At 42.4% G+C, this 10,998-nt stretch overlaps 1 protein-coding gene across 4 annotated transcripts in view; it reads right to left on the reverse strand.

The window, feature by feature from the left end:
• TUT4 (terminal uridylyl transferase 4) overlaps window positions 1-10,271 on the reverse strand; it is a 44,820-nt gene extending 34,549 nt beyond the window's left edge. For 3 of the 4 annotated variants that reach the window (XM_032117318.1, XM_032117319.1, XM_032117316.1), the window contains exons 1-2: window positions 10,165-10,271; window positions 1,251-1,924 (exon numbers count right to left, since the gene is read on the reverse strand). In XM_032117318.1, the coding sequence (XP_031973209.1) occupies window positions 1,251-1,812 (562 nt within the window). In that variant the 5' untranslated portion in view covers window positions 1,813-1,924; window positions 10,165-10,271. The remainder of the gene's footprint in view (window positions 1-1,250; window positions 1,925-10,164) is intronic. The other variant, XM_032117317.1, reaches the window with a different exon arrangement.
• Window positions 10,272-10,998: the final 727 nt, after the last annotated feature.

Genomic DNA, 10,998 nt, shown 5'->3' on the forward strand with positions numbered 1-10,998 from the left:
AAGACATTCACCCAAATGATCTTACAGAGCCAGTCACCAGGCAATGGCAGCCCTCAGCCTGGAAGCTGCTGGAGTCACACCTGAACGCTCTGTGACACCTCTTGCCCACAGGCAGCAGCCACTGAGCTCTGCAACGCTGCTGCTCCCAAACACAGCCCAGTGCCACAGGGCCAGTTCCTCCAGATGCCTATGGATTGGTCACAGGCCACTCATCTGTACAAACATCCACAGCAAATGATTCCAGTTGCTTTTACACAAGCAAAAATGAGAGTTATTTGTGCTTTGTTTTTTCTTTTCCTTATTCTTTCCTTTCAAATGAGATCTGTGCCCCCCGACTTGCAGGGAATCAAAGCTGAGTAAGTTTTCAAGTCCTGGTTTTTCAGTGACAGATGGTCCCCACAGTACATAATGGTGGTCTACAAAGAGCTGACTGATCACAGGATGCTGCCACTTGAACTTGTTTTTCCTGTTAAACACTATTAAGACGGCTAAAAAAATACACACGTTATTATTTTCCTTGTATTTCCATACAAGCAACTGCTATAGCTGTGGGAAATACTTCAAACACAAGGTCTACACTGGCTGGCATCCTAAAACAGAATTTTTATTAAAGAAAAAAATGCGTTCTAAAGAAGTGTGATAAATCCTGAGCTATGGGATTAACCTGGTGAGACAAAGCTTGATCAATATATTTAACTTTGACATTGAAAAATATGCGTAAGAATTGCACACTCATAAGGGTAATCATTGGTGGATGATACGTATTCCAGAGCTCCCTAAATCAAAAAGCCACCTGCCAAAGCCTATTCTAAACATTTTAGTAACAAAAAGAGCACGACAGTCACAGAAAAAAAGTAAATATTTCCCCTCTACCTATAATAAGAACTTTTTTTGCCCATCTTGCCCTGCTCCTTCTGAAAAGCAGTAATAACTGGCATTTCCCTAAGTGGCAATGATATTAGGAAGGGTTCCCCCTTCATAAGACACTACAGTCACAAAATTGCCTAAAACCCACACACACTAAGTAGCTTACAAAGATGTTCAGGTCTTAGGCATAAGAAAAAAGGACAGCTATTATCATAATCTCTTGTTCTCTGAGCAATATGCTTGTATTAACATTATGTTCTCTCTAAATGCAACCAGCAACTTAGTACATGTGAAAAAAATAACACGAACAGAAACATTTCAAAGCCCATTTCAGCAATTGCATCAGAAGAAAATGGAATAAGGCAGTCTTAACTAATACTCACTGAAGTCATCAGGCTTATGTTCCATTTTTCTTTGAGCTGCAGCAGTCTTACCAGGATCACCAGCCTGATCAACACTAGTCTTCAAAGTATGAATTCCCACTGGATTTTCCAGCACCAGTTTCCCTTTCTGAGTAGCTGTTAAGCTTTCCATACTGACCCCATTCCCTGAAACATGGGAGCCTGGAGCGTTTTCTCCCACTGGTTGGGTTTTTGACTGTTTCAGATTTTCCATCGCTGATGATACACTAGAAAATTTTTTTGCTTTTCCATGACTTCTATCCTGAACGTTTGATCCCATATCTTTAGTTCCAGGAATACAACTATTTACTTTGCATGGTTTATTTTCTCCTTGTTTTTCAGAACAAACATCATTTTGTTTACTTTTTTTGCTGCTATTCCCACTTGGAGAACTTCTCCCAACATCCTTCACAGATTTGTCATTTCTATTATGTTTATAATTTTGATTAATTGTAACTTTGACTGTTTTGCCTTCCTCACAGACAAGACGGACAGACTTCCTTGGGTCATGATTTCCATTCTTTGAGCTCTTGGCCTCTTCCATTATAGTGAAGACCTGCTTCTCCTGTCTCAAGACCACTTGAAGTGCAATTCTTCAGCAATCTGCAGTTGATTTTAAATCCTCTGTGCAGGCAAGGATCGTAGCTGATTGTCTACTGAAGAAATAATGATAAGACATTTTTAAAATGAAGGAAAAAGATTAAATCTCTATGTAGACAGCACATTAAATAAACTTCTCTAAAGGAACGCGTAAATACAAATTATTATAGGAAGCATATTCCCTCCACAGGTGTAAGTGCATTTTCATAACACATTCCAGTATTAAAGTAAAACTCATGAAAATCTTGATCATCTTGATTTGTATTTAAAAGAGGAGGGATATGAAGAGACAAAAAAATGGCAGAACATGCTAAAAACCACCCAGTGATAAACCTGCCAACAGCTTGCTTTTTTCATTCCTTCCTATTTCTGGCTTTCTGAACAAAAACGAGAACCAAGATGTCTGCAACTACACTGGGAAAAAAAAAAGAAAAAAATTAACACATCTAAAAAATACCACTCAATAAACACACAGCTCAAATTAGCCACTAGAGAAAACTAATTCAGTTTCCAGCAAGCAAGCTCCATTTTATTAACTGATTTTAAAAAGCATTTAGAAATACAGCTCAAAGTATTAATAATAAACCTGACCGATCACCTGCACCTCCTAGTCTCAAATAAATTAGCTGCCAGCAATTAAGTTAGATTTTGCTTAGCAAAAAAACCCCCACAAATAGTAAATATTTTGTTTAGCTGCAGATCAACTTCCCTAATCTAAATCTCAGCCCTTTAGGTGGTATACAATTGCCTGAGCTTTATGTTGGAGACAACTCAAAAGTTGTGTTTCCAGTGGGAGGAGGTTAAGCACAAGTCGGTCTGTTTGTAAGGAATTACTCTTATTAATATAGAAAATGAAGGCAAGAATCTGCAACAAGAACTTGGATTCTTTTTCTAATAACAACACTTAGAGAGCAATTGAAAACTATGAGAATGAAGCATTAGACATAGAGGAACATTAATTTTGTGAAACTATAGCAAAATATAGTGCAGAGTTTCTCTATTTCCTGTCCAGCTGCATACTTGGTAGGTAAATGCATGACCCATGGAAATTTCTGTGTTTTAGAGAACCCATCACTTATCATTTAGTGAAGAAAAGAAAAAATAGAAAAGTCTATGAATTACAGCTATTAAAAGTATCACGGCATACTTTGGTACTTTAAAAACAAGAACCAGAATGAAGGATCAGATTAAACTGTCTGCTTAAAACAAACAAACAAATCTTCCTGAATACTATCAGTATACAGTAATTTTTTTTTTTCAGGCTATATAATACAGTTACTGTCTCTCTCACTTTCAAGACACAAATCAGAAAATACTTCAGGACACAAAGTATGTACTAAAAATGGTTATCTTAAGTCTCTATTGATATAATTGAAAATACGTATCTTTCAAAAGTGAAAAATCAAAGAAAAACAAAACCCACAAGAATTTTCCTGAAGATGCTGTTAGCATCACATTCTTTAGTAAAATATAAAACCTGAAGAAGTAAAAAAATCTGCATTCCTAAATTTGTTCCAATGGCTAAGTATTTTATCTCACAAATACATTCAGTTAATATTGCAACTATTTTCTATTAAACACTGATTGCACCTGATTCTTACTTCTAGATCAAAAATCACAAAGATTAAATAATATTTGCCTTTGGATTGTAGCCAGTCTTTCCCATATCAATTCTAATCAAAAAGCAGAAGGAACTCCTGCCCATCTGTACCAGCACTGCTGAAGCCTCAGGGTAGTAAGCAGAGCCTAGGATCCCCCCAGGCTGACTAAATTTAAGTTACTCCAGTCCTGGAACACCAGTATAAAGCCCTGCTCTAGAGACCGGTGAGCTGTTACAGCTCTGTACAAACGTCACTGTCTTTAAACTCTGCAGTGGGTTTGGTTTTTAATTTTATGTAACCAGAAGAGAAATGGAAGTAGGATTTTTCAAATTCTAAAGTAATCATGCTTTACTTGTTCGACCTGAAGAGGAGAGAAAAACTTCCCAAACCAACAACAACAAAAAAAACCCCCACCAAAACACAAAGACACACATCAATTCCACCTTCACTTCTGACACCACTTTCCCCTTTAGCTCCGGCCGGGAGCACACCGAGGCCAGCTCCAGGTTCAGTGGGAAGCAGCACGGGGCAGCTCCAGCTCCAGCCGGAGCAACACCACCCTTCCCCAAGCCGTGCTCACTCCCAGCGCCAGGACTGCTCCCTCCCTTGGGCAGCTCTGCCGGCAACCAAACCGGAAAACCAATCCAGCTTAACATAAAGCTGGCACCAGGCAGGAGGAGGAGGAGGAGCACGCCTGGTAATAACAAACAACTCGTAGGGTGGGGACAACTCCTGTTGGCACCACTTCCAGATTAAAGCTACCATGAAACTCCAGCATTGGAGGAAAAGTGGGGCTGCATTTTGCCCTGCTTTTTGTACGTGTCAAGTTGTTAGCGTTGTATTTTGAAAGTAAGTGTAAAAAAATCTGCAAAAATTATTCCATAAAATACACAATTATATATTCAAAGAGAATATATAATCTTTAGTCAAATGTACAAAAGTGATGGGAAATAGCAACTAAGGAAACTGCTAGTAAAAACCAGAACAGCTAATAAATTGATTAAGTGCTGTGATGTTACATATCAAGAGAGTGAATATAATCAAATGTAAGTAGATAATGTTAAAAACCACAGATATAGTCTTTATTCCTAAGAAATAGGAATAAAGGGAGGTCCTGACATTTCATAAGACAAGAACATTCTGTACCCCAGAAAAAAGAAAACAGTTCCACAATGAAATGCAGAATCTGAAACGCAAGTGCAATAATAATGTTGTTGAACTTTGGGATTTCTTTTTCTTTCCTTTTGTTCTCTAATACTGATACAATTTAGCAAACAAAAAATAATTTAAACTGCCACACCATATTCAATAGTAACCAAATTACCATTTCACAAAGAACTGTAAAGTAAACCAACTAATAAAACTTAGTATGAGAAAGAAAAAGAGACCTCTCCTAAACTCAGGAAAGACACAAAAAGATCCTCCTCTGTCAGATATCAGGCATCTACGTATGACAGAGGGAGAAAGGGAAATGGGGAGAGGGAAAGAAGTCCCTCTGAAAAAAAATAACATGGTTGGAAACAAAACACTGGAGTGGAGTGAATCAGTGCTGAGGTGGCATCTTTCTAGAAACCTGGATGGCACGTCTTATTCACAAGTTCAGGCTCATACCAAATTGCCAGACCTGGAATCAAAGAAGAATTTTCTCCCAGCCAGGCTGGCAACAAAACCAGAGCTTTTTGCCTGCATCTGCAAAGTAGGGGATGATTAACCTCTTGAAACCATTTCAGCGTATTTCATTTATTCAATATCCCGGTGTTACAAGGGACTCAGTTTCCCCTCCTTAATAGTGCCAGTTGCTCCTCTGAAACCTAGCTCAGCTCTTGGCACTTTTTAGAAAAATAATCTGGCTGAAATACAACAGCTTGAGGTCAGACAAGATACCATCTGACTTTAAACTCCAGAGAATTATTAAATCTATACATACCTACAGCAACCAAATTAAAAATGTTTAAAATCAGCTTTGATTAGAATTCATTTTAGGCTCACGAAATGAAGAAACAAGAATGTTTCACTTTCATTTCTGCCAGTTTCTTTTGTTTCCTCTACCTTGCAGACTAGCATTAGAAAATTCTGCATTTGAATTGCAAAGAATCAGAGTAAGGCTTACTTCCAAACAGGGGGAAAAAGAAAACCACCAAAAAACTTTCAAGAAGATATTTCTACCCATTTGCCCTTCCACTTCTTCCTCTCAAGTTGTTCCACTGTATTCAACTCCCCCAAAGACATACATTTTGGGTCAGACTTTGAACAGGGCCTCTTCAAAGTTGAAGGCCAAGTTAAACTGTGAGGTCGTGCATTCTGAGTTGCTCTTTTGCAAAGGTTTTTTTTTAATCATTTAATTAGCAGCAGAACTGACTCTACCTGGTTTCCTACACATCCATTTTGTGCTCCTCTGTCACTCTCTATCACAGCCCCTTGGGCAAGCAGGGCAGACGTGCTGGGGCTGGAGGAACATACACCCTGTCTGGTTTGTAGCTACTCCCCACAAGGAAATGGAACTTCCTCCTGCTTCCCTCTCAGCAGAGACCTCTCCTCTGCTGAGGCATAATTGTTCCAGAAAACAGACAGAAACTCAATGATCCTTTGATACGTTCTAAAATGTGGTCCCAACTGGCTGAAATGTCCAAAAGTAAGGACTGGAGTGTAGAAGGACAACTAATGGGAAAGAGAACAGGCTTGTAAGTTTTGTTTCCCTGGGGAGTACTAGATAAAATATAAACACAGAAAGTACTACAAACATAAGTGTTATCACCCTCTTTCTATAAAGCATTCCCTCCTTTGAGATAGGGAGACCTGTATTTTATCCAAGACCTGCTTTTATCTCTCCCATTAGGATTGTCCTTAAGCTCAAATCTCCCAGCCAGCCTTCCAACAGCAAGTGGGGTGATTAACCTCAGTGCCCCCCTTGCCTCATTACCAATATAGCCCAGCTGAACTTCCTCAACAAAAATAAAAGGAAATTCTGCAAACAAAGGTTACAGCCACAGTCAGGAACAATAGGAAAGGTTGTCTTCTGCACTCTGCTCAGACTGCAGCACAGGTGATGTCTACAGACACCCCTAATGTGCTCAGGAGGGGGTCTTTTCTAACTGTAAACAGCCTTAGGCCCAGTTTTCTGTCTGAAAGCTTCTACAAATCATTCAAGACTCTCCCATGTTCTCTGTCAACAGTTTTAAAAAAATGTCACACATTTACGTTTGGTTTATGATGAACTAGATATAACAGTACAAACTACTACCCATGCTTGATGTTTTTCCAAAGTACTTAAAATTAAAACTATCAGAGATTACTGGCCACTAAAGTGCCTCAGGCTCCATCAGCACTAAACCCATCGGTATTCTTAGTAACAAACGTTAAGTGCTACATAGTGTTTCAGAACTCCCTCTTACTACAGGCTATAGAATTTATCCTAGTAAGTGTAATACCACCAAAATCTACCCAGAAGAAGTCAGCACAGCGCACGTAAACTTTAACACACAAATCAAGGGTACAACAAAACTGGCACTCTGGGCTCAGTGAAGATAGAAAGTTCTGATATTGTATTTACAATGTGGAAGACTGAAAACTTCTAAGGAGTGATCATTAGATAAATAACTGTGTGTATATATATATATGTAAAAATATATAACACTGTAACAGGATGATATCCAATTTACAAAAGTACTTCTGAATAGATGAAGTAACAGGGAAGGCTTTGGCTGATACAAAACTTAGTAACATACACAGGTGCAAATATCTTACTATTAAATTATGAAGTGAGCAAAATATGCTGGATGGGAGATCCATAAAGGATATGCTTGTTACAGATTACTCTGCATTGACTCACTGTTTTTTCTATGGCACAGTATGACTCACTGAGAAGGTGAGAAAAACGAACGTCACTCAACTCCAAGAACTACCACTTTCTGACCCTACTGCTGCTGCGTCCCGTGACAAGCTCGGGAAAGCCATCCTCTCTCAGTCACACCATCTGTGTTACAACAGTTTCCCCTACTTCTCTATTTCATACGGGCTCTTAATGCTTTCATACATTTTGGTTCTGATCCTATGTTTTACTGCAATAGTCCTTTACACCTCAGAATTGACTGCAGCAAACCCTGAAGCCAGAAGAGGGGCAGCACCTGCCCCAAATCTCCCCATATGCTGTACCGTTCATGCTGGGAGCAGAGCAGATACAAGGGAGCTCTAACCTCAAAAACAAACACACACAACATCAGCACAAGCACCCGTGAGGAGACTGGGAAAACACAGTACAGCACTGCACTGGTTTAGAGCCTTTCAGAGGCTTCCAGAGGCCTCAACTGATAACAAAACTGGTTTAAATGTGGCCACACACTGCAACTCAATTTATTCACCTTAATCTTAACCTCCACTTATGCTCAGTGCTTGTGCTAAATGAAAATACAGCAGTATGTATGGTGGCAGAGAAGCTTATCTGGATCTTGTATTTAAGCAACAGTGAGCCTTTCTTCCAAACTGGAATCCTTGAGGAAGGGATTGTCTTTGAACTACTTCATACCAGCTGCAAACCAGTTCACAAACCACAGAGAAAGCAAGCAGATCTTCTACCAGTATTCCTTATGCCTATTCACCAGCATCCAGCGCTTTCACTACTGAAAGAAACATGCTGAAAACCACGACTTCAGGAAAGCTGTCAAGAACACAGCCACACTCAGTGGACTGAGTCACAGTAGTTTGTAACACAAAACTGATTCCAGACTCCTGTGTGAAGCTTTGCTGACACCAAATACTAAAATCTGAAAGTTACTTCTTGCTGGCAATAGTATTTCATGCATCAACAGAAAAGAAAATAAAATCTAAGAACATCTGATAAACTGGGTTTTTTCCAAGAATTTGTTGAAACCTTAGAACCAAATTTACAAACCAAGGATACAGTATGAGTACACATGCATGTGTGTATGCATTTCTGTAAAAATTTAAAAAAAGAGTAAAAATGAAATTAATGTGCATTGTTACAAAATTCAGGTCGTCTTTTGTACTTCTAAGTTAATTCATCAAGCAATACACAAAATAGTCTTAATGTGCCAAAAGCACCAGAAATGTTGACTTTTATTGGATTGCTTCCATTGTGCAAATTAGTCCACTAAGCAAATTGCAGGATCCTTATTTCTATGAATTCTCAGTTCAAGTCAATACCAGTATTGCATTATTTCACTAAGATAGTGACAAAAATAAAGTTAGTTTAGTAGAAATGCTTTGTAAAGTTTAAAAATCCAGGATTACAACTAGAATACAGAATGTATTCTCAGACAGTCAAACTGCCTTATGGTATCAACATAAATACAACAATCCAAATCCATTACTCTGACAAGCAGATCCACAAGACAGTTAAGAGGAGCTCCTCAGGAATATCTTCCTTTAAGTAAGACATCTCCTGCTCCCCTTTCTTTCTCCCCATAGCAGCAATTCCCTTCAGAGGAAGGACCCAATAAACGCCCTGCACAGTGCAGATGTCCCGTGGCATCCCGCAGTTTCTTTACCACTGCAAGCTGAGGTATGAGACGAAAGTCCCAGCTGTCCTCTGTGCAAGAAGAGAACACAGGAGGAACTTTCTGATCCCTCTGTGTCTATCTTCTGGGAACATATCCCAATATATGTTCTGGGAAAAGGTAATTTTATCACAAAATTAATTTTATGAAGGTTTTCACTAAAGTCAAGTAGAAAAATGATTAAAAAAAGCTCATTGCAAAATTGGTATTTGTAAAAGAGACCTCTTACTCCTAATATAGCATCTTCTGCCAGGTACTGTAATTAAGTCATAGTTCCATGGCTGGCTTACTTTTCTTGTCACAGAAATAATTATGTCATAACTATCTGGGGTCAGACTATCCAAAAAGCACCTACTGAAACTGGGAGCACAAGTCAAAACTATAAACAACACGTATCCTCTATTTTCAAGCAAATGCAATCACTCCTGAATCCAGGGCACGATGCTCAGGAAGCCAAGTGACGTGGAGGTGGCATGGAGATAAAAAAAAATTATTAGATCCATACTTAGATACAACTATCTTTTTAATGTACTAATCTCTACCTTAGCCTAAATCCGATTATATTGTTTCTCTGTGTGTTACGAGCTCATCCTCCTTTGATATACCCAGAAACAACCTTAAAAGCCAGGAGGCCTCAGGTAATATGACACATTCAGCCAACTGGCAAATTGCAACATATTGCAAAAGCAGCAAAGTCGTTCAGCTGTATTTGTATACAAAATAAGCCAACAAAAGAGCACAACCACGTCGGCGAAGGGATGCCTGGGTGTCACTCGAGGCAGATCGTAATCCACGGAAAGGAGAACCTCTCACGGCGGAGCGGGCACGGCTCTCGAGGGCAGCCCCGCACACGGGGCATTTCCCCGCGGGCTCCGCCGACTGCGGTGGTCTCTCCCCCCGCAATATTTAATTTCACAGGGCGTGCGAACAACAAACCGCACGCACCAGCTCCGGCCCGGATGCGCCCTCGGGGGCGGCCCCGGCCCCCGCTGACCTTGGGGCGGCCCCCGCGCCGCGGACCCCCGGCGCTTCCCCCCGCCCGGGCGCGGGGCCCGAGGCCGCGACGGGCCGTCGAGGCGGGGCAGGGCTGGGGCGGGGGGCGCCGGCGCGGACAGGCCCCCCCGAGCCCGCCTCCCCTCGGGTCGCCGCCCCTGGCCACGGGGAGCTCCCGGGCCCCGGTACCTGTGTGCGGCGCTAGCGGAGCCGGCGCGGCGCCCCCGCCATGCCCGGCTGCGGCTGCTGCAGGCCCCGACGGCAGCGGCTCAGTCCGCCCCGGCCGCCATGTCAGCGGCGCGGTGCATTGTGGGGCGAAGGCGGGCGGGAGCGCCCCGAGGGCGGCGGCGCTGCGGGGCGGCGGCGGCGGCGGGGACCGAGCCGGGCACGGTGCCCGCACCGCCCCGGCCGTGCTGCGGAGCCCCCCGTGCCTCAGAACCTCCCTCTTGCTGAGGGGGTGACGCGCCCCCCTCTCCGTCTCCCCCGGCGTTCAGGGCCTCCCTCCCCCAGTGCCCCAGGCGCACGCAAGAGGGGACAAGGGAATAAGCAGCATGGTTTTTTTCTTAATTACCCCCCGACAGCCATCCTAGGGTTCCCCTTATTTCTCTTCCCAGGCCTCTCCCTACGCATAGAATCAGCAAGATTGGAAGAGCCCGTTAGGATCACCCAGTCCAACCGTGTACCCAGCACTGTCTGTATCCCCACAGCCACTAAACCACAGCACCCAGCGCCAGGTCCAGACCTCTCCTAAACACCTCCGGGGGGGTGACTCCATAGGGCAACCTATTCAATGCCTGACCACTCTTAACAGGGAACAACTTTTTTCTTAGTATCTAATCCGAATCTTCCCCGTCACAGCACGGAACCATTTCCTCTGGTCCTCTCCCTGCAGGCACGGCAGAAAGGACCGGCCCCCTCCTCAGTACACCCTACTGCCAGGAGAGCGATGAGGCATCTGCTCCCCAGGCCCTGGGGAGCAGGTTAGGGCTCGATGGAGCCGGGGCCTTGATCCCTGCTTCCCCA

This window comes from Corvus moneduloides, chromosome 9, assembly GCF_009650955.1.
Source record: "Corvus moneduloides isolate bCorMon1 chromosome 9, bCorMon1.pri, whole genome shotgun sequence".
NCBI classification, from domain to species: Eukaryota; Metazoa; Chordata; class Aves; order Passeriformes; family Corvidae; genus Corvus; species Corvus moneduloides.